Genomic DNA, 24,009 nt, shown 5'->3' on the forward strand with positions numbered 1-24,009 from the left:
CAAGTTAAATCTATAGTTAGCTTAGACATAGTGTCCACAAAGTCATACATACAGTACCTTGAGGTATGGGGGGGGTCCCAGGTTGCTTATACAGATATATCTTAAATCTTAGGTGACCCTAATATCCCACAGGCTTAGGATTCCCAAGCAGAGTGGCTGCATCAGCCAGGACCACAGCCAATCGACCTTATTTTCCCCAATTTCTAATGCTTGTGCGCAGGCAAGAGCAAATTATTTTCATACCTTGTTGTGCTTGCAATGTTGTCAGTCTTTCTGCCTGAATTCACAGTGCTTGCATGGGTCCAGAGTTATTAACTCAACAGGAGCAGGAGTGGCTGCTCAGGGTCGTGAATTGAGGCTGGTGACAGCTGAGTATAGCTGACCGGTCCACTGCTGCAGGGATTGTTTGTCGTATTTTAGCTGCTCTTTTAAAAGCCCATTCATTCTTCCAATTAATCCTGCTGCTGCAGGGTTGTATGGCAAATGAAATGGCCATAGGGCATCATGTTCAGTAGCCCAGGCTTGGGTTAACAAGGGTGACCCTCTATCACTGTCCATATGTGTGGGACCCCAAAGAAAGAACTTAGTTTCTCCAGGCTATGTATTGCCACCCTCTGGTTGGCTTTTCTTACTGGGAAGGCCAGTAATAGCCCAGTAGTCATGTCCACGGCTGTAAAGGCATATTTTGCACCCTCATAAGAGAAGCGGCCCAATGTAGTCTATTTGCCGTCTGGTGATTGGGATGTGCTTGCGGCCGATGTGATCGAGTTGATGAGGAAGCATTCTTGGTCATCGCAGCATGCAGGAGGGGCAGGCATCCACAACATCTTTCAGCTGTTGCCTTAGGATGGGCAACTGGAATTGCTGCACCAGCCTCCTTGGTGTCCTGTTTTCCTGTGTAGCCATTCAGCAGCCTCATGCAATGTTGGCTCCAGGCTATGAACTTTTACTAAAGTATCTGCTTCAGTATTGCTAGGTAAAGAGTCAGTACAAATAGTTAGTGCGTCTCCTGGTTCATAAACAATGACCATCCTTACAGCCCTTAATTCAGCCCATTGGCTGCTTTGCATCATCCCAGTTTGCCACCATATAGTGTCCATCACGGCTGTTGCCATCCAGGTGGTGGGCTGCCCATGTGCTGATACATCAGTATACCAGGCAGGCTCCAGTATACTGCCACATCTGTCAACGGTGGGCACAGAAACAGCCAACTTGGGAGGATCAGCAGGGAGGGGCAAGTGTTCTTCCACATAGGAAACTGTTCCTAGATTATCATGCATTTCTGCACTTAACGGACTGTTATTAAAGACACTGCATTGCAGCAGATAGGCTCTCAATTTTTTCAGAGTGCTCAGCTGAGCACTCCTTGAGTGCAGTTTATTTGCTGTGTCTTTAATCCATTCCTGTTTGGGGATAGCAGTGTGCAATAACACGGCATTTTTGGGTCAGTCCTTCAGCTTGCAGCAGGGCATGATAGGCAGCACACAGTTGTTTTTCTAAGGGACTGTACCGCAGTTTGGCTCCTTTCCAGAGTTGAGACCAAAAGCTAATGGGAACTTGCTTTGCCTCCTGCCTTTGCCACAAGCCCCACCCAAAGCCAGTATCGGTACTTACCACGTCTAATTTGCAAGGCACATCTGGGTCCACCTGAGCCTGTGCAATAGCCAGTTTGGCTTGTCAAAAGCAGCCTGCTGTGGAACATCCCATTCCCATGTTTGTCCTTTCCTGACTAGGACATACAAAGGTTTTAAAATCTGCACTAAATGAGGTATAAATGGTCTCCAATAACCCAGCAAACCGAGGAAAGCCATGAGCTGTTTAGGAGTGTGTGGAGTGGGGTGATTTTGCACTTTATCAACAATAGCAGAGGGAGTAGTTCTTAGCGGCAGTTTCCAATTCTGCAAGAATTGACTGCAAGACAGTTACCTGTCAACATAACATGAGCAATATAATGAAAAAGAGTGATTTCTGCTGGAGTTTTCCACATTTTAAAATCTTCAGCTACCAAACCATGGCAAATAATGGGACCATGAAAAATATCCTTGTGGTGGCATGGCAAATGTCCATTGTTGTCTTTCCCATATGAGGGTGAATACAGGCTGCCTGGAGGGGTCTAAGGAGAGACTAAAAAAGCGTTAGCAAGGTCTAACGCAAAATGAAACTGGCCTAAATGCGTGCTTATGTCCTGTAACAAAGTAGTTATATTTGGTACAGGTGCAAACAAAGGAGGAGTTACTTTGTTAAGCTCTCTATAATCAATAGTCATTCACCAGGTTCCATTGGTTTTGCTTACTGGCCAGACTGGACTATTAAACAGACTGTGAGTGGGGATTATAATACCCACTCTCTCTAATTCCTTGATGGTAGCAGTAATTTCTTTGTGTCCCCACTGGCAATTTATATTGATGCACTGCTTTTTGCATCTGGGGGAGGATGTCTTTACTGGTGACTGCTTAGCATGTCCTCTTTGGACGATTTTGACCACTTGGCACCAGAGATGGAATTCACCTGCAATAGTTGGCACCGTGCTACCCTGCAAAGTATCAATTCCTAATATATATTCTGAAATAGGAGATAGGTACACTTTGTACTTTTAGGTGTTAGTTGACCAATCTACATTAATAATTGTCATTGTGTTGCTTTATTACTTTGGCCTCTGTACCCTGTGATGGCTAATGTAGGCCCTCCAGGCTGTGGCCATTTTCTATATATTGGAGTGCAGTTTGCTCCAGTATTCACTGAAACTTTATGTTCATTAGAGGGAGAATAGATATAGTTAACTCAATACGTGGCCTCCAATCCCCAGTGTCCCCATATATAGGTTTTATTTGAGGATCTTGACCCGTTCCCTGTGCGAGGGGAAAAGTGGCTCGCCTTGCCTCCTTGGCAGGGGGAGTGGAGGCTCCTTATACTGTAAGGTCTGTGTTTTTGGGCAAGAGATTGTTTCTCCCTCCAGTGATCTGGTTCTGAATTTGGTGCATCTCTGTCCTTTTGGTACCTTACTCCATATCCTTACTAGCACAGGGTTTAGCTGTCTATCAGTATCTCCAATTTTAGTGCCCATGGCTAATACGTCAGCCCATACAGTTTGGATCATCATGTCTTTTGGGGCACAGCCCATAGCCCTGACTCCAGCCCCTTTTCACTTCAGCATTCAGATTCTCCTAGATCTGCTACTACTTGGGTGGCCCTGGAGATGGGTTCCCCACCAGTGTGCTGAGAATGGGCACCAGTGTCCCATATCATTGATTCAGGGCACTTTGTAAGATTGTGTTTTTTATGCCCCTGCTGAAATTTTCGTTATCTGGTCCCGCAAAGTTAGCATTATAAACTGCATGTTTTATTTCTGTCCCGCTTAGTATATTTTATAATTCATCGAGCATGTTCCAATGAGGGGTGACCTGGGTCACGTCCCCCACATTGGGCCAAATTTCTTTACACTGAGCCACTAACCAATTTAATAGTGAGTGGAATTCAGGTCAGGTGGCTAAAGAATATATACCTTGGGGGAAGGAAGGGTGAATGGCGATAGAGGCCAGTCTGCTTATTTCATGTCCTGAAAGCAGTATTCCCTCGGTGCCAGTGTCCCACAGGTGCAGCAGCCAATTTGGTAAAATTCATTTAAGTTTTTGTCTGTATTGAGTCCCAATTTCCTGTAACTCAGTGGCAGTATCATCCCGTGTTGTAACCAGCACCTTTTGATCAGGAGGTGCTGCTAGGGCAGCTGCAGCTGCAGCATCATCCCCCCTGCCTAGGGATCAGGGTGTTGTATTTACTCCGTTTTGATCTTTGGTTGGATCAGAGGACAAACATGCTTACTTCCCTCAATTTCAGTTCCCAGTCAGATGGGGGCTTATCCTCATCTGAAGAAAAATCCATGGGGTCCCACATTTTGGGAACCTAGTCAGGGGGAGTCACAATATACTTATCTTGCCCTTTGGGCAGCTTGCACCCTCTCGCTCTAATGTACCAGCATGCTAATGTCTCTAAACTTTTATCTGCACGGTGAAGCCTCTCATTTAATTCATCCTTCAAATCTGCTTGAGCTATCCACGTATCTCTTCCTAACTTAAGTTCCCCTTCTAGGCGGCAAACCTCAGCTTTGATGCCAGAGCCCCCTCCGTGGCTGGACGCCCAGCGGCGGCCTGACAGCCCTCCCTTTTCTTATGAGATCCTAACTGTCCTGCAGCCTGTTACAGGAGAACCAGCAATCCAGCTGGGGAGTCCTGGGTGGCACCATACTCCCTCGGTGACTCCACTCATCCAGGAGGACTGCCACCCCTCTCCGCGTGGACGTGTTTCAGGCCATCCTGGTATCCCCCCTGGTCTTTCTCCTTTCTCAGGACTCATCATGCCTGTTACAGCTGGCAGTTGCTTGGTCTCCTCACTGGCTCACCAGATATTCCATCCAACCCAGTTTAGCACTAAGACCAAAGAACACACCTGGCATGGAGTTACCCATGAGTTTAATTAGGGACCTACAAAAACAGGACATGATTTTTCCTGATGGCTTCAGGTTGGGAGAGTGAAGTCAGCATTCCACCATTCTGCAGAGAGAGAGAGAAGTGCCAAGGAGGGAGGGGGGCTTATAAAGGTTTGTGACAACAGAGTTTCTCATGAGATTTGGTTACTAACAGTGATTAGGGGAAGGAAGTTTTAATGCTTTCTCCCCCTGGGTGGGGAGGAGCCTGTTGCCTGGTCATGTAGGCAACTTTGTGGACGTCCCCCTCCACCTGCCCGAACGGGGGCTCTGACCCATCTCTCTCACTGGAGGATGGCCAGTGGTGTCCAGAAAACTTCTGTTAGCTGGGAAGGCACGTGGCTGGCATCTGCTCCAAAGTTCTGGTTTCGAAATGGATTTCTCCCAGGATGTTCCTTTCTAGGCTGCAGTTCCTCAGAAATGTCACTCTTAGTTGCACTTGGGGTATTTGTCCTCTCTCAGCTTCTCTGGAGCAAGGATCTGCTTTCAATGGCTGTCTTCAAGCTGCAGTTCCTCTCTCAGCTTCTGGGCATTCTTCAGAGTGTCCTTCTTGGCTGTAGCTCCTCTTCAAAACGTCACTCACAGCTGCACTGAGTTCCTTCTGTTTGTCCGCCCATTTATATGGCTCCACTGATCAAGGCCCACTCTGAATGGGTGGGGCCATGCCTCCATGGAAATATCTCATCAGTTATCATCTACAATTGGGTGGGGCACATTTCCAAGCAAATAACCTGATCCAGACGTTCCAACTTAATCCCCACCAATATGCCTGCCCCACAAGTTTCCATCAAAGAATATGACTTTTTCTGGGAGACATAATACATTCAAACCAGCACACATGGTTACAGTCTAAGGCCATAAAGTGTCCAAGATAACACATCAACAATCAGATACCTTCACTGGAGGATGGCCCATGGCGTCCAGAAAACTTCAGCTGGGAAGGCACATGGCTGGTGTCTGCTCTGGAGTTCTGGTTTCAAAATGGCTTTCTCCCAGGATGTTCCTTTCTAGGCTGCAGCTCCTCTTCAGAATGTCACTCTCAGTTGCTCTTGGGACACTTGTCCTCTCTTAGCTTCTTCAGAGCAAAAGTCTGCTTTCAAAGGCCATCTCCAAAATGTCTCTGTAAGCTGCAGCTCCTCTCTCAGCTCCTGTGCATTCTTCAAAGTGTCCCTCTTGGCTGTAGCAAGCTCGCTCCTTCTGTCTGAGCTTATATAGAGCCCTAGAAACTAATCAAGGCCCATACTGAATGGGTGGGGCCACACCTTCATGGAAATTTTCTAATTGGAGTTATCACCTACAGCTGGGTGGGTCACTTCTCCATAGAAACACTCAAAGAATTACAATCTAATCAACACTAATACGTCTGCCCACACAAGATTGCATCAAAGATAATGGCATTTTGAGAGACATAATGCATTCAAATTGGCACAATTGTGTTCTTCATGCATGAGAGGGCTGAGGCTGATGTTTTAGTTTGCAGGGTCCCTTCACCAACCTGGGCCCCAATTAGCCAGGGGAGGTTCTCAGTGGAATGGTGACCAAGAAAGTACGAGAACGCTGAACCCTTTTGCTTGGGCCACACGGAAAGCAGATCCCAAAGAAAACCCTCTCCTCTGAGTTAAACACACACCCATATGCACAGACAAAGCAAAACAGAATAACAACAATGACAATAATAAGCAGGCTTCCAGAGGAATGGAATTTAGAACTTCCTTTCCCAATAGTGGCTCAATCGTTTGAGATCATTTAGGTCTGAGGAAGGGCAGAAACCCATTGTGTCTTTTGTTCCAAAACTCTTGATTAATAAGTCTAGTGATGGAGGAAATACTTCCGGTCTGTCCTACCACCCACCTCACATGCTGTGAACACTTAGGAAAATCAGTCCTTCTCCCACCCGTCCAGCAGGACTTGGGTCAGACCAGGGAAGGGGGTCTGGAAGGCCGTGTTCCTCCAGGACCTCAGAAATTCCAGCTTTGGGAGGATCGGAAAGCTTAAGCTATCTGCTGTAGAAATGCTTAATTCCTTTTCTCCGGACATTTTTGGAAGGCTTTCTGCTTTTTTAATCTTCTGATGTCTTGTTTGTGACCAAGTTCAAATTCCAGAGAGAGAAGCAGCCAATATGTGTGATTATTTCCTCTTGCACCAAGTGGAACTAAAAGAATGAGCTTACTTCACTAGAAACAAATGTGCCCTTTGGACCTTAAAATAAAGCGAATATGCACAGTTGGTCTGATCCCTGTGTCTTTTGTGCAATAATTAAACACAAAAATAAAGAAAAGATGTCAGAGGGATATATTCACAATCCTTTTTTTAGACACAAGGCAGAAAAGAACAAAAGCATCTTAAAGAACATTATTTTTTCCTACACTCGCCTTCTGGGGTGGGGTGGGGGGGTGGGGAGGTGGATGCTCTGTGGGGAAGAGGAATGACCCCGGATTTGGATCAACTGGGCTCACATTTCTGGCTCCACGGTTCAAGAGTTGTGCAATCATAGACACATCTCTTAATTTCTCTGAGCTTCTGTTAAAACAGGGATAATAAAACTTCACAGAGTTGCTAATGAGGAAAGAGATAACATACCTAACCCTTTTAGGGCAAGGCCTGGCCCAGGGCATGTTTGTCCTAAACTGCTCATTATCAGGACAAGACAAAGCCAGTAAGGGTGGGAACCCTAGCATGGATTAAATGCTGGGCCTCTCACAGTCAGGGCCTGCTTTGCTGAAGACTGTCCCCTTCCCTTTCTGGGGCGGGTTGGGGTGGGGAAGGGGGGTTGAAAGGCTGCTTGGACGGCTCTCTCACCATTGCTCTGTCCCCAGGTGATCTCCTTGGTTTCCTGGAGTTTCCGTTCCTGTATTTCTACAGATTCCACAGCAGCTGCTGTGCCAGGTAATCTGTAACTCATGCAACCCGTTGCACTGTTAACTTGCATGCTTTCTGTGCTTTCGGCTGTGCTGTGGTCTCAGTAAAGCCCAGCGTCCCTGCGGGTTGTCTGAGTGACGGGAGGGGCTGGGTGCTGGGAGAAAGGGGCTCATCGGTTCACCAGCCATTGTGACTGACCCTCCACAGCTGCTCAGGGGCCTGCTGGGCTCTGTGAAGACCCCTCTCCTGCAGAAGTTCCTCGGCCAAATGCTGCTGTAGAGCTAGAATCTCCCCACTCTTTCCAAAACAAATCTTACACAGAACTTTAATATGTAAAACTTTTGAAATGGAGTCAGTTTGAGGGAAGACTTGTGTCCCACATCCCACCTCCTCAGCTTCCACCTTGACCTCCTTCTTGCACCTGAAGGCAACCTCCACAAACCTCCCCAAACCAACCCTGAGCTACCGAGACTCTGAGGAACTGGTTTTGGAAGCTACTGATGAGCAGATGTTTAAACCACGTGGTGATTGTTGATATTTGGCCTCAGGAAGTACTCAGGGATGTAGTATTAGATAGATACATTGAGATACATAGAAGTTCCTGTACACCCTGCCCCCTTTCCCTGCCATGATGCCCGTGTCATTGGACTTAAGCTGGGAGGTGGGAGGGCTTCTGTGGACAGTCTGAAAGCACGAGTTCTGGGCAGGGCAGACCCCAGGTGAACCCCAGCATCCCTGCTTGCTGATGGTGTGGCCTTTGGGCAAGTCATCCGCATTCTCTCCAGCCTTAGTTTCCTCATCTGTAAAGTGGAAAAAACAATGCCAGTGCAGGGTTATTGTGTGTCTTAGATAAGCTACATAAATGCCTAAGCATTGTGGCTGGCCCAGTAAAGGGTGGTCATTATTATTATCTGCTCAAGTTGACTACAGCTAAAATGTTAACAAAGTGTGAGCTGTTCCTCCCTGAAAGTCAGACTGTCTCTTCCCACATGTATGAAGCAGTAATTCTTTATGGAGAATTAAAAAGCTGTTGTGTGGTTATACTGCTTCTGTTGGAAGAGTGTCATGTTTCTCAGGTGTGTGGGGTCAAAAATTAAAAAAAAGAATATTACAGAGTTTTTTTGTGCATTTGAGCCTCCGTCACCCTCAGAAGGTTTCAGGAAAGCACTAACTGAATCCATCTTGCAGCACCTCCCAGTTTGCTCAGGCCATGTGCACTTGGCTGTCAACTGGGCTGCCCACTGGGCCGGGTGCACCAGTGCATATGGGTTGCTTTCCTGTGAGTGTGGTTATCTGCCAGACAGACAGACTGGGCAGGGAGGGGAGGTCAGCAAATGTTTCGTTATTTGGAACAGAGCGGCACATTTTACGGCACGTTGGCCTTGTGCACAGACATTCTGGCTGTGTTTCTGCCCCCTTTTAATCTGCAGTTTTCTTATAAACCCACCAGAAGAATCAGATTTTTCATTTTAAAGATTGAAAATGTTTATTTGAATTGATGTAACTAACTCTCTGTTACATTATACCCCCTGGCTACAGTACGAAGCTTAACTTCTTTTAAGAAGACGTGTTGTCCCTCCCCATCCCCCATCATTTCCTGGCTACTCCTTTACCAGATCTCAGATGGTGACTTGTCCCTTCAGGAGCCTTGGGGGAGCTCAAAAGGGGTCATGGAGACCCGAGGGGTCAGTAGGAGCCATGACCTGCAGACCCCATTAGCAGGGAGCCCAGGCTCCTTCACTCTGGGACCCTACCCTGCATTTTTTTTAATGAAATTTTATTGAGATACAATCACATAACATACAGTCATTCAAAGTGTACAATCAGTTGTTCACAGTATCATCATATAGTTGTTCATTTATCACCACAAACTGAACATTTTCATTACTCCAAAAAATAAAATAAAAATTAAAAAAGAACATCCAAAACATCCCATTCCCCTCCTCCCCCATTGTTCATTTACTTTTTTAATGCAGTTTAATTGAGATATATTCACACATCCTACAGTCATCCACAGTGTACAATCAGTTATTCACAGCACCATCATACAGTTGTGCGTTCATCACCAGAATCAATTTTTGAACCTATTCCTTAGTCCAAAATAAAAATAAAAGCAAAAAAAGAACACCTAAATCTTTCCATCCCCTCCATCCCACCCTATTCTTCATCTAATTTTTGTCCCCATTTTTCCATTCATCTGTCCATATACTGGATAAACGGAGTGCGAGCCACAAGGTTTTCACAATCACACAGTCATATATGCAGTCTTCATAGTTATACAATCGTCTTCAAGAATCAAGGTCATTGGGTTGCAGTTTGACAGCTTCAGATATTTCCCTCTAGCCATTCCAATACATTAAAAACTAAAAGGTACTATCTGTATAGCGCATAGGAATAACCTCCAGAGTGACCTCTCGACTCTATTTGAAATCTCTCAGCCACTGGAACCTTATTTTGTTTCATCTCTCTTCCCCCTTTTGGTCAAGAAGATCCTCTCAGTCCCACAGTGCTGGGTCCAGGCTCATCTCCAGGAGTCATTTCCCATGTTGTCAAGGGAATTCACACCCCTGGGTGTCATGTCCCATGTAAGGGGGAGGACAGTGAGTTCACCTGCTGAGTGGGCTTAGAGAGAGACCACATCTGAGCAACAAAGAGGTCGGTGCTCTGGGGGGCACTCCTAGGCACAATTATAAGTGGGCTTAGCCTCTCCCTTGCAGCAACTAGCCTCACAGGGGAAAGCCCCCAGATTGAGGGCTCAGCCCACTAAATTGGCAGTCCTCAATGTTTGCCCCCTCTGCTTTTGAGATCTGCCTCTGTAGCAAGGGGCAGAGGAGCTGCAAGTGGAGGGAGAAAGCTCAGGGATCCGTGAGAAATTAAGAAATGATTTGCACACATACAAGTTAAGTCCAGTAATGGGAGGGAATCATTGGCCCTCATGAGTGGGTCAGCCACAAACCGAAAGTGGTTTAGTCCTAGCCCAGTGCCTGAGCTGAGGGGAAAAGGCAAAGTGGAATCACCCCCTTCCACTGACCGGAGGGAGAGAGGAGAGCAAGCGATGGAGAGGAAGGAGGTGTGGGAGATTGGACAGGCAGTAAGAGGAGCCCTGGGGTTGTTGGCTGTCTCTGCTCTCCCCTCCCAATTTTCTTGCAGCCCCAGCACAGGGGAGATCCAGAGCCCATTTCCATGGTGAGGTGGAAACAGAACTGTCAGAACAGCCCCCAAATCTGGGTTCTAATTGTGTCTGTGCCTCTGTTTTCTTATCAATAAAGTGAGATTTGGGGGCGAGGTAATCTTTCTGTTCTAGAAGTCTGATTTCCATATAGTGGGATGAGGATCACTATGTTTATTCCTATTTTAAGAAGATAGAACCTGAAGGAAGAAAAAAAGGGAGATTCCTCAAGGTTATAAGGGTCCACGAGCAGAGCCAAGATTAGAAATCCAGGTCACTTGAATTCCAGCCTGCTGCATGCCCGCAAATGCCTCTCTGCCCCTCGGGTGTGAATGACTTGATGTCTTAATCCCTGGCTGCCCAGCCTCCCATAGCTGCAGACACAAACCTGAACAGACTTTGCAGAGCATGCAGGCCAAGCATGCTGCAACATACACAGTGGAGACCTGATGCCTGCCTCTGATCTGGCCCCAAGAATGTGGCTGGGAACTAACTTAATCTAATGAAGTGAAGGTACATATTTCTCTGAGACTTGGTCTGAGGTGTGTTTAATTCAGTTCAACCTGACAATCATTCCTTTCATTCCTAATGATGACAAAGGCACCATGTTGGATAGGCTCTGTGGGGATGACCAAAGATTGGGCGCCTACCTCTCAGAGGTTCTGGGGGTACTGCCTCTCTGGCTTGGGGTACAACTGTGGTCATATCTCTTACTTTTCAATGTTCAATTTCATATAAAAGCCACACGCCAGCCCCCATTTTCATGCATCTGCAGGACGTTGGCCTCTCTGTCCCACCCTCTTGCCTAATTGTCTTGTCCCTAAATGCCAGCAGTGGCCATTCTGTTTGGAGCTCCCTTTGCTTTGGCCTTGACCATGCAGTGACACTTTTGAACATGGTTCCAGTGCAGGCCACTGCTTTCCTCTGTTGCTGTGCTAGTGCCTTTGCCAGCCCCAACCTCTGAGTAGCTCCCAAGATGCTGTCCCTTCTCCAGACCCCTGTGGCTTGGGCTCTTGCAGTTTACACACGTGCCCCTAGGCAGCATGCCCAGAGCACAGCTCCTAGGGATGTGTGCCTGGCTTGGGGGAATTCTGGCCTCAGCCATGTATGTTCCTAGAGCCAGGCTTCCCCCTTCGGTATTTACCTTGAGCCCAGGGGCGGGTCCCTACCTTCTCTTCTTACCTGGGGAGTTTCCCTTTGGAGGTCTTTTCCTGGCAGTTTGTTTTGCTTAAAGAAAACTGAAGCTCCACCTTGGCAAGCACCAAATTCCAGAAGTAATATGGGGGGAAGCATGATTCTTTTCATGATTTAGCCTGAGAGTTTCCACATTTCTAGATCCCCTCCCCACCTCCAATGAAATGTTCTCATCATAGCTCCTTGGAAAAGTGGAGCCTAATGCTTTGTTTCTTTTTAATTTTTTGTTTTTGTTTTATCCAGAGGTCAACTAGAAAACACAAATGAAATAGAGATAGTGTAATTAGAAACTGGTAAAATGTAGCAGAAAAGAGTCAGCTAGTGACTAAACTAAGACAAGCCTCACTAACAATAGAATATTTTTTCCTTCCAGTGGATTTTTAGGATTCTTTCTCATGTTCAGTACAGTGAAGCTAAAAAGCAGTATGGCCCCAGGGCAGGGCGCTGCCTGGATTTTCTTTGCTAAGGTAAGAGAGAGGGGAGGGTGGGAAAAATCTATCTCAGGAGCCTGTGTGGCCATTATTCTCAGAGCTTGTATGACATAAGGATTGACCTTCATGAAATCATTTCTAGTCACTGGCCCTAAGCCTGTCCCTTCATTAACTCAGATAGCAATTTCTGAGACCTTCCACCCCTTTTATCAGCATTACATAGTCAGTCTTTATGACCCTCCTGGAAGGTGACCCTGTGTGAGCCCCTTAACTTCCCTGAGCTTAATTTCCCCATCTGACAACAAGAGGCTTTCCAGAAAATCTCAGAGGACCTTCCAGCTCTCAGTGTGAACTCCTCTATGCAGGTCTTACTTTCCTTTTCTGGGGATTGTGAGGGTATCCTGAGCTCAGGGACAGCCTGCCAGAGGTGACAGAGAAAAGGAAATAGGAAAAGGGCCTGCCTGAGGTCTTTGATGAAGGGTTCAAAACAAGGATTATTATAAAAATGCCCATTGGGTATCTGAACGACCATGGTTGAAGCATAAGATGGAAAGGTGGGAAAACTGAGAAGAAACAGAAGGAACAGAAAAGCAGCCATGGAGTGCACAATCTTCGCTGAAATACCTTGGGACTAATTCTCTCTATTGGGTTATTTGATTTCTTTAATGTCTGTGAAGGAGTCAATTGTGGGACCTTGGGTGCTGCTCCCAAGGAGTGAGATTTCTTAATTAATTTAATCTAATGAAATCATTATTTCAACTCACATCTTTAATCATCTGTATGCTTTTTTGGTTGATGTTTTTCCAAGAAAACAAATTTTTCCTCGAAAATCAGACTTCATAGTCACATTTTCACCCTCACGGTCTACTTTTTAATAGCATTGGTCGTTCTAATCCCAGCAGAATGTCACAGTGGTTGTGACATTAACTTCAGGCCTGACTGAGTGAGAAGGTTGGCAAATCCTCTCCCCCAAAAGCAGCTGAAAGCTGGACAAAACTGTCAAAGCAAACAAACAAAAACAGCCATTTCAGCTCTGTGCAAATTGACCAAAGGCTTACAACAAGCTGAGAAACATTTATGTGTGCGAACTGCTGAACTCTGGGTAGAGACAGTATGGGTTTGTAGGGTTGCTTCCATTCACTCTCCAGCTCTGCCAACAAGATAGTTCAACTAGGGCCAGACAGGCTGTGAAAACCAGCAGGCTTGTGCTGCTTCTAGAAGGGGCTCACCCTCTCGGAGCATTGTCAGTTAAAGTGGCAACGTCATAGGTAATCAAATCAGAAGGGCCAGTAGCTCCATCAGCTTCAGTTTCTGGCTCTGTTTGGGGCAGGCAGTGGACCCCTGGACTAGCTAGGTACTTATTTGGTAGGTAGTTCTGGTAGGTAGTTCTGGGAACAATCAGGGTCTTGACTACTCTCCATATATCCTTCATCTGTGTACTTGATCAGCAGAGATGGAGTGGGACCAAGCCCCAACCCCACCCCCACCCCCCACACACATCCGTGTCCAGTGGCACCTCTGTGCACATACAGAGGAGATGCAAGAGAGCCCAACAGAAAGTAATAGCTGGGACAGACGTCGAAACTGCCTAAAGTTTGAATGTGCTCCCCAACCACACTCAGAAGCAGAAGCAGAGAGGAGAAGCCTTACTGGCTCAAGCTGTTTGTACACACTCTCTGACCAGTCTTTTCCAGAACATTAAGCTATCCAGACACAGGAATGACCCCCTAGGAGGCCAGGTTTAAAAAATAAAAACAAGGAAAAAATTGAGTAAAGACATCAGCAGGTGTACATTGCATGGGAGACAGGTTTTACAGACTTAGTCCAAGCAACTTACTAAACAAACAAAACAACAACTCTCAGGGGAAAAAGTCAGAATCCAAAGTTGCTACCATGTATTATCTAAGATGTCCAGTATTGAACAAAAAGTTAGACACATTCAGAGAAACAAGAAGGTGTGATCCATACTCAGGAATAAAATAGTCAATAGAAACTCTCTGAGTTCTGTCCTCAAATGTTGGACTTAGTAGGTGAAAACTTCAAAGCAGCTATTAAAAATATATTCAAATACCTAAAGGAAGCCATGTATAAAGAATTAAAGGAAAGTCTCACTGACTACAGAATCTCAATAAAGGAATCAAATGGAAATTCTGGAGCTGAAAAGTACAATAACTGAAATGGAAAATTCTCTAGAGGGACTCAACACCATATTTGAGATTTCAGGAGAAAAAAAAAATGAGTGACAGATGTGGCCCTGTCTCTCTAGCTAAGCCAACTTGAAAGGTGAAATCACTGCCCTCCCCCCTACGTGGGATCAGACACCCAGGGGAGTGAATCTCCCTGGCAATGTGGAATATGACTCCCGGGGAGGAATGTAGACCTGGCATCGTGGGACAGAGAACATCTTCTTGACCAAAAGGGGGAGGTGAAAGGAAATGAAATAAGCTTCAGTGGCAGAGAGAATCCAAAAGGAGCCGAGAGGTCACTCTGGTGGGCACTCTTACGCACACTTTAGACAACCCTTTTTAGGTTCTAAAGAATTGGGGTAGCTGGTGGTGGATACCTGAAACTATCAAACTACAACCCAGAACCCATGAATCTCGAAGACAATTGTATAAAAATGTAGCTTATGAGGGGTGACAAGGGGATTGGGAAAGCCATAAGGACCACACTCCACTTTGTCTAGTTTATGGATGGATGAGTAGAAAAATAGAGGAAGGAAACAAACAGACAAAGGTACCCAGTGTTCTTTTTTACTTCAATTGCTCTTTTTCACTCTAATTATTATTCTTGTTATTCTTGTGTGTGTGCTAATGAAGGTGTCAGGGATTGATTTGGGTGATGAATGTACAACTATGTAATGGTACTGTGAACAATCAAAAGTACGATTTGTTTTGTATGACTGCGTGGTATATGAATATATCTCAATAAAATGAAGATTTAAAAAAAAAAAAAAAAAGACATAATGCTGAGCAAAATAAGCCAGGCACAAAAAGAGAGATATTGTATGTTACCACTAATGTGAATTCTGTGAAAAATGTACAATGTTTTATACTGTAGAATGTAGGGGACCTAGAGATACCAATTAGTGGAGGGGGAATGATAATCTAATAAGAACAGATAAACTATGTAGGGTAATCTCAAGGTTATGGGAATGCTCAGGAATGATTATGGTTTGTAAACTTTCTTGGATATAGTAAGATCATGTTGGAAGCAATAGAGTTATTTTAGGTTTTTTTTTCTCTTATTCCATTGTTTTCTTAGGGGTTGTTAATTTTCTTGGGGTATGGTAGGAACATGTTGGAAGCAATGTAGTTATTTTAGATTATTTGTTTTTCTTACTCCCCTGTTTGGACATGGTTTATTAATTTTCTTGGGGTATGGTAGGAACATATTGGAAGCAAAGTAGTTATTTTAGGTTATTTGTTTTCCTTAATCCATTGCTTTGTTTGAAATGTTGTGGGGTTTTTTTGGTTGTTGTTTGCCTGTTTGTTTTTAATTTTTTGATAAACAAAGTTAAAAAATTGAAAAAAAATCAGTAGAAAAATGGGAGTAAAAACTAAATGACAAATAGGGTGGGATGGGGGGATGGTTTGGGTATTCTCTTTTCACTTTTATTTTTTATTCTTATTCTGATTCTTTCTGATGTAAGGAAAATGTTCAGAAATAGATTGTGGTGATGAACGCATAACTATATGATCATACTGTGAACAGTTGATTGTATACAATGGATGACTGTATGGTTTATGAATATATTTCAATAAAACTGAATTAAAAAAAAAAGAAAAAAAAATGAGTGAACTGGAAGGTAGATTAATAAAAATTATCCAATCTGAAGAATAAAAATCTTTTAAAATTGAAAAAAATATGAACAGAGCCCCAGAGACCTGTGGGACAACATCAAAGCCTATCAGCATATGTGTAATAAGAACCCCAGAAGTAGAGGTGTTAAGAGTAGAAAAAATATTTGAAGAAATATTGGCTGAAAACTTTCCCAAATTTGATGGACAACATTAATTTACAGCTCAGAAGGTGATCAATGAACCCCAGTAGGATAGACACAAAGAGATCTACACCTACTTGATTTTAGTGAGCTTGGATGGTGTTGGCTGTGTCTGATATTTAAAGCTAAATGCTGATGACTGTTACATTAAATAGCAGCATTATATAATGATTAGCTAGGAATCTTATCATTTATTATCAGTACTTAATAACACATTTGTTAAATTTCAAAATTAGTTATTTAGCAGAACTGATCTGAATAAAGTAGGAAATGACTCAGCAATCTGACCTTCTTCCATCCTGTTAAGTTCTTCAATTGGGAAGAGAAGAGACCAAAACTCCATCAAAGGAGCTTTATTGTGCTGCTATGCGCAGGCAGGCTGAAGCCTAAGATGGTGACAGCCCTGAGTGAGGGGAACAGAAAGGCTTATAAGGAATGGTTGGCGGGAAGTTTTTTGTCCAGGAAAGGGGAGCTAGCAGGTCTAGGTTGGCAGTTTCTCAGTGGCTAAGGGGGGTTGCTGCCAGGTCTCTGTTGGTTGGCTTCAGAGCAGAAACCTGGGGGCAGGAACTGGGAGCAAGAACTTGGGAGCAGGAAAGTTTAAAATTTTAAATGTTATGGCAAATTTGCAGAATTCCTGAGGGTGGGGGGCCGTGGCTCATGGCAGACTTGCAGAATTCCTAAGGGCAGGGGTGGGGTGAGGGTCCAGGGCCTAGACCTAACACATCCCTAACATCAAATGCCACCACCTTTTGTGGAAGATCATGATGTCAGTGCTACAAGCAGTTAATTGTCATGTTTACCCCCATTTTCACTTTGAGTTTGGACAGTAAGAATTAGTGCTTGTGGAATGGAGTTTCCTTCTCCATTGCTGCTTGAAATAAAATGTCGCTCACACAGTCCAGTTAGAAGATGGTAAAAGCTTTTTTAGAGTTGGGCCCATGTGAGCCTTTAAACCTGGAGTGTGTGGTGAGTGCAGAAATGAGCTGAGTAGACAAGAACCAAAGGGGGAAATAATTGCAAAATTACAAAATGCTAGAACCTGATTCTTAATAGGCTCAAGATAAAAGCAGAACATATAAGATAATGTATGTGCAAATAGCTGAGGAGAGGCAAAGTGCTATATAAACATAGAGCATTACATAGCGTCACAGAGACCTAGACCAAGGCTTAGTTTGACTTGGGTTTGAGTTCCAGGTCTGCCACTTTCTAGGTGTGTGCCTCAGTTTCCTCATCTGTCAACAAGTATAACAATGTCCACCTTACTGAGAAGATTAAATAATATTTATACAGTCCTAGATCAGTAAGAGGCCAGCAGTTATCAGGTCGTCTGTGGCTCTCTCAAACCCCTGGTTTGATTCTCGCACTAAATTATCCAGCGATTTCCTGGGTCTGAATTTGCCATTTGTATTCACCGATTCCAGGCAGTGAATTTAGTTGTGGACCAACTACTATAGACACTGCTCAGAATTCAGCATGCAGAGAATAGAGTCTCTCACAGCATATTTAATCAGACATTGTTTAACAAAAGAAGCAATTGATGCCCCATCACAATGTTTTTAAACCTATATAAAGAGTCATTGATTTAGAACAGTTGCTGTGAATGTGGAAATGTATGTTTGATGGTTTCCATAGAGACCACTCTGCTGGCTGTTCGCTAGCCTTAATTATACACCGGAATTGCCCGGGAACTTTCAAAGCTGTCTCCATAACAACAACTCCTTGTTAGCATGACCGCAGTGCTGCACTGTGTTTCCATATAGGAGTTTCTCTTAAAAGAGGTGAGAAGATTCTGCTGGTAACTTTAAGCCTCCGTTTGATGTATCCTTGGGAAGAACTCTTAAGTGGATAGGAATGTTTCTTAGTTTCAATTCTTTCCCTCTCAAGGTGTTTGCCAGGTCTCAGGAACTTGGATGAAGATAATAGCAGGACCTCATGTCTTTTTCTTTTTAGTGACATGCTGACATTTCTCTTGACCTATTGCTAAGATATTGAACTAAGATGTTGAACTATTGACTGTCCATTTATTATATAAAATTGTACCTGCTTCATATATATACATATGTATGGTGGGTTCAGAAGTGGGCTACGTAGACAAGAACCAAAGGGATAGATATTGCAAAATTAGAAAATTAGAAAATATATATATGATGATCTTTTAAAGGTGCTAGGGTTTGCTGTTTGGGATTTTAAAGTATCTCCAAGACCATTGGTGAAACTCTGGCTGGTGGAATTAAAAAAGAAAGGCTAAGTGTCTTTTAATATGGAATCACAGAGATTTGATGACTTCTAAATAACATAATATTTCACTTTCCATCTGATTTTTTGAGACATATTTGCAGGGAAGTTTCAAGTCTTAGCACTGAATCTTACCTTGAATTTCTGAGGAAGTGACAAATGGACAAATCTATCGGGATCGGCATTAGACTTCTTAGATTCAATTTCTGGCCATGTACACACACAACACACAAGAACAGAGAACAGAAGAAATCCTTGAAGTATAGTTACAATGTCCATCACATTTTGCTCTCAGTAGGCCAAGTCTATGCTGAACAGCTGGTTCTCTTCCTTCTCTCCCCCTTTCTACTTCTCATTCTATTACTACTCTTTTTTCTTTTTGATGATCATCTCATTATTTTCATCATTATTCCACACCTCTTGGTGCAGGGAGCCTGGTGTTGTCTCTCTGTGCTGCTTGGCTGGTAAGAGAGCCTGTCCTCCTACGTTCATTATTTTTAGTTCTTCCCATCTTCTCCGCTGCTCAGTACACCTCACCCCTCTTCCCATCACATTTAAAAGCTCATTTGAATATAAATCTTTCTGTTTAGCAGGTTAGTGTTCCTTTTATTTTCTTCCTTCTGCTGTTATTCCACACCTTAATGCATTCTGGAATGGTCTGATGGAAATAAATTGTTAAATCCAGTGTAGCTGTGCTGCAGCGTAACTTTTAATGTTGAAAGAGTGTGCTTAAAAAAATCTAATTAAGGCTGTTTCCTAATTAAATCATTTTTCTTTTTCATCATCTAAGCAGCTGTAGCAGTGAGAATAATTTTTCATGGAAAATTAAAACCTAGAAGCAGCAGCATAATTTCCGCTGCAGTCTTTAGCTCGGCAATCATAACAGCATGTCGATGTCTTTCCATTACATCACCGATGAGGCGACAGGAACGTGAAGTGGCAAGCCAGGGAGCCACTCTGTTTTTGTGAAGTTGGATGGAAACAGTCAGCAAAGAAGTTAGTTATCTGGGAATTATTTGTTTATGAACAAGGTTTTCCCAGAGGGCACAGGGGAGAGGAAATACAGTTTGGTATTAAAAAAAAATTTTAATTCCATTTCCTATTGTCAAAATATTTCATAGTGAAGTGATGTTAATGAACATTTTGCTCTTTTGGATTGGGTGGTGGTTTTTCTTGCTTCTGATTATGTACTCTTAATTTTTCTGGGCTGTTTTTGCTGCCATTGATCATCACAGTGTTCTGTGCTGCAAAAATATAGTAACAATTCTGGGTTTCACAACTTTTGAACTTAATGGTTTAGTTCATTTACTGAGGAAATACCCTTAATTTCCATTAATTTCCTGAATGCAAGATTTTCCTGGGTGTTGTTAGTATCCAAGATAATTTAAAATAGCTAAAATTGAAGTGATTTTTGCAACATAAAGGCCAATTAATTGGGAAGGTTTACAAGGCCTGCCTTAGGGATGAACTGATGGGTCCTTGGCTCACTGTAGGATAGTATTTAATAAATGCTTGTCAGGTGAGTGTTTAAATACTCTGATCTTATTTAACATACCTTGCATGTTTGTGCACTCACATCAGAAACAGACAGATGGAATTCAGCCTGTATGTCATGAAGCACCTCCCACTGCCCATGGGATCTTGATGTATGTATTCCTTTCTTTGTGCCTTTTATTGTTTGAATTCACTTTTCTTTATAAAGACCCTCTCTCTGTATCCCTAGGGGGAAATTTTCCAAGGTGTGGCCAAATCCAGGGTAACTAGCTGGGAGCACTCCAGATCCTGTACATGTCCCCACCAGGGGTCAGATGGTGGAAAGAACCAAGCAGTGTTGCCTGCGTCAAGACAGAATGAGCTGCAGGAGTCAAAGCTAATAAAATGAAGCAGTCCTTGGGAAATTCGCAGAAGCAGATTTTTATTATGGGAAAGCTAAGTTTTGACGCATGAATGATAGAAAGGAATGACATGTGGATTTGAAAGGCTCTTCGTAGATCCTTACTTTGTGCAAGTTTGTGAAAATAACGATTCTATCCCATTGTGCCTTAGAGATGCCTTGGCAGCCTGTACCCCCACCCCATGCTCCAGGTACCCCACCTGCTGCCTCCCCATGCCTATTTTCCTGTTTTCTCCCCCAAATCAAATTTGTTTAAAGTACAGTTATTCACTCATTTTTTTTTCCTGTTTAAAATTTCCCTCCTCTGTTACAAAAAGTCCTAACTTGCTTTTCTCTTCTTAACTCTAACTCGGTGTTTTGAACCCCAGCCCAGTTATTCTTTAGGTGAAGAGTTGTGCTGTTGTTTTTGTTTATGTAAAAGTAGACTGTAAGTGACTTTGAGGCCAAACAGTTAAGTACAAGCAGGTTATGTGTTTTTTGTTGTTGTTGTTGTTGTTGTTTTAACTCTGAAATAGTCAAAAATGTAGCAAGAAAAGTTTTTTAGTCAACAACAAATTGCCTGGTACTATGTAAACCCAACTAGCCGTTAGACTGGATTTGTCGTTTTATTTGATTGTCTCTGTGCACTTCTTGGGGGTCCAGAGGGGAAAGGTTGTGTGGGGAACAGGGTCTCCCCATCTTCTTGCCTCACTCCTTCTTGAGTGGGGGCTGCACAGAGGAGCAGGCCCACAGATGCATCTTTGTCCCAGAATATTTCTATCTTGTTTCTTCCCTGCCTCCTTTCAAGCCCTGGCCCCCCTTTTTGGGACTCTGTGTGTTTTCTGCACAATTTTCCAGGCATTTGGTTATGTTTGGCCTGGAATATATTCCATGGGATCGGAAAGATTTGACAAATAAAATGCCCACCACTTTCCCTCACCTCCATGTCAGGAGAAGGAAAGTAAGGGTAAGAGTCAGGCTAATTAAAAAATAACAATAGCAGTAACAATCAGGTAACTGTACTTCCCCCAGTCACCTGCTGTATCAGCCTGTAAGCCGGGGAGGGTAGGCCGTGTCCCATTCCAGGTTGCACCCCTAAACCCTAGCAGAGTGTCCAGCAGTCCAGAAGTGTCGTTGAAAGACTCAGTGAAGGGTAGTGGCTTCCCGATGCATAATTTGAACTGCAAAGGTTTGGTGACTTTTTAAGTACCTTTGAAATTCTTTTAGTGAAAATAGAATTGGGAGCCTTTGTTATCAAGTATCCAGTTAGTCTTTTGTGATTACCCCCCACCCCAAATGATTTTACTTTCTTCACCCTGCATTAGATTTATCATCTTGGCATTTGAAATCTTCAGTTATGATGGGCCGGGCAGCTCTTGTTACCAGTGCCTCCCTTAAAAACAGGAGGATTTCTCACCTGTAAAAACATATTTTTCCTTCAAGTAAGAGTAAGAGGTCTCTCATAACTTCAGGCCTTACTGCAAGCAGTGTAAGCCCTAATATTCCAAATTGCTAATGGTTTGCTGCCATTTGGCCATGACAGTCAGAGCTGTTTACTTCTCTTTGTGCCTCCTTAGGATTGGGGAGCTCAACCCTTTGGGAGGGAAATGTTTTACAATGATTAGATTTCTCCTTTCAATGGAATTGGCTTTATATATATAGTCCTTCGCAGGCAGCTAGAACACTCAAGAAGGTAGTAAAGGAGCCCACAGCAAAGGACTGTAAGAAGGGTTTACTCTTGTATGTCCTCCCCTGACCCCCACCCAGTACAGTCCTGAGCCCATAGTCAGTGAACAATAGATGCTTCTTGTTTGAATTATTCCTTTCCTTGGCATCTGAATTTAGCTACTGCTGTTTGAACCACTCATATATATGTCCTGATGGTTTGAAGCCTGCATCTTTGAAGTCTGCTATGGTTACTATTATTTTCCTGAAGTTATGTTTGGGCTGTTGACAGTTCACTCTAAGACTGGGACCTCTCTTAGACTGGGACTTCCCAATACGTAGCCTGGTTTCACTTCTCAGGATCCTCATGAGGGTTTTCTTTTCTTTGAAAAAATTTTTCGAGTTGCTTGTTTTATTCAGCAGCTCTTTTCAGCAGCGATTTATGGAGTAAATTGTCCTGTTCCTGACTGGAAATTCAGAACCATCAGGGAGTAATAAATAGCCCATCATTTTGGAGACAGAAAGGCGTAGAAGTGTGCCCATGGGCAGGTTACTTAACCTCCCTATGTATCAGTTTTCTCATCCATAAAATGGGAATAATTGAACATGCTTCACAGACACGTTGCACAGATTATAAGAAATGATATGTGTTGAGCAGTTCCTGTCATTATTTTACTTGGAAAGATGAGCTTTTCCTTTGCAGAAGGCAGTGTTTGAAAGGCAGTTTGCATTTTACAATTTGAGAGCTGCTGATCTGTATGGATAGAGAGCCTTCACTTGTTTCTTTCACTTTGCCATTTTGATATCAAGAGGGATTTAAAATCACCAGACTCAGGTGGCATCATAGGTGTTAAAGTGCTATTTCCAATTTTGCAGTTAATTTGGGAGACCTGAGTTATTTCATTGAGCATTTTGGAAGTGCTTCACAAGTGCTCATTTTAAAAAGAAAATAATTATCAGACTAAAGATTGTTGGGTGAGTCTTTGGTAGGGAAATTACTGCTTTCAAGTTGTACTATGTGGTGGCAAGAGAAAGGCAAATGGAGAAAGAAGTGGCATTAAATCTGATGTGGAACTGCACACCCACTAGAATAGCTAAAATTAAAAAGTCTGACAATACCAGTGTTGGTGAGGATGTGGAATAATACTTTGGATTTTGAAAACTGCTTTGCTTAGCAGTATCTTCTAAAACTAAATATACATCTACCCTATGACCCAGCAGTCCCACTCTTAGATATGTACCCGAAAGAACTGAAGACATAAATCTACAAAAAGGCACGTTTAACATTATGGAATTAGATAGTGGTGATGGTTGTACAACTCAGTGAATATATTGAAAACCACTGAATTGCACACTTTAGCAGGGTGACTTTTATGGTGTATGCATTGTATCTCAATATTAAAATAGACATTCAAGAATATCCATAGCAGCTTTATTTATAACAGCCCCAAATTGGAGTGGCCAGCCCACATGACAGTCAGGGGGAAATGAATTGCGATCTTTTCTCACAATAGGTTACTACACAGCAGGAAAATAAGGAACTGCAGCAACGCAGGTGTATCGATTGGGAAGAAGCATGAGGGAGCGGGTGAGATGCTGGAAAGATTAGGTGTCTTTGTCTAGATGGTGGTTCCATGGGTGTTAATGGATGTAAAACATCCATCAAGCTGTACACTTAGAGTAGTGCACTTCGGGCTTATGTTATACTTCAATTAAAAATATTGTCAGGTGGGTGCTGTGATAGTGCCGCCCTCGGAAAGCACAGCCCAAAGCCCTGAGCTTACTCTCCCATTAGTCGCTGGAAGGGTGGACAGATGTTGAGCCTGCATTGCTCCAGCAGATCCCTGTGCCTCTTGCTTTGATATTGTCTTCATACTGTGGCGTATTTGTTTCCTGGGGATGCTGTAACTCATGAACACAAACTGGGTAGCTTAAAACCACAGAAATGTGTTCTTTCCCAGTTCTGGAGCCCAGAAGTGTGGAATCGAGGTGTTGGCTGGACAATGCTCCCTCTGAAGGCTCTCGGGGGAAAATCCTTCCTTGCCTCTTCCTCACTTCTCTGGCTGCTGGCAGTCCTTGGCGTGCCACGCCTTGCAGCTG

The 24,009-nt window shown here is 43.6% G+C and overlaps 1 protein-coding gene across 2 annotated transcripts in view; it reads left to right on the forward strand.

The window, feature by feature from the left end:
* TMEM241 (transmembrane protein 241) overlaps positions 1–24,009 on the forward strand; it is a 168,160-nt gene that overhangs the window by 102,181 nt on the left and 41,970 nt on the right. The window contains exons 12-13 of one of the 2 annotated variants that reach the window (XM_037806171.1): positions 7,297–7,366; positions 12,076–12,169. In XM_037806171.1, the coding sequence (XP_037662099.1) occupies positions 7,297–7,366; positions 12,076–12,169 (164 nt within the window). The remainder of the gene's footprint in view (positions 1–7,296; positions 7,367–12,075; positions 12,170–24,009) is intronic. The other variant, XR_005212224.1, reaches the window with a different exon arrangement.

Source organism: Choloepus didactylus, chromosome 16 (assembly GCF_015220235.1).
Source record: "Choloepus didactylus isolate mChoDid1 chromosome 16, mChoDid1.pri, whole genome shotgun sequence".
Lineage (NCBI taxonomy): Eukaryota > Metazoa > Chordata > Mammalia > Pilosa > Megalonychidae > Choloepus > Choloepus didactylus.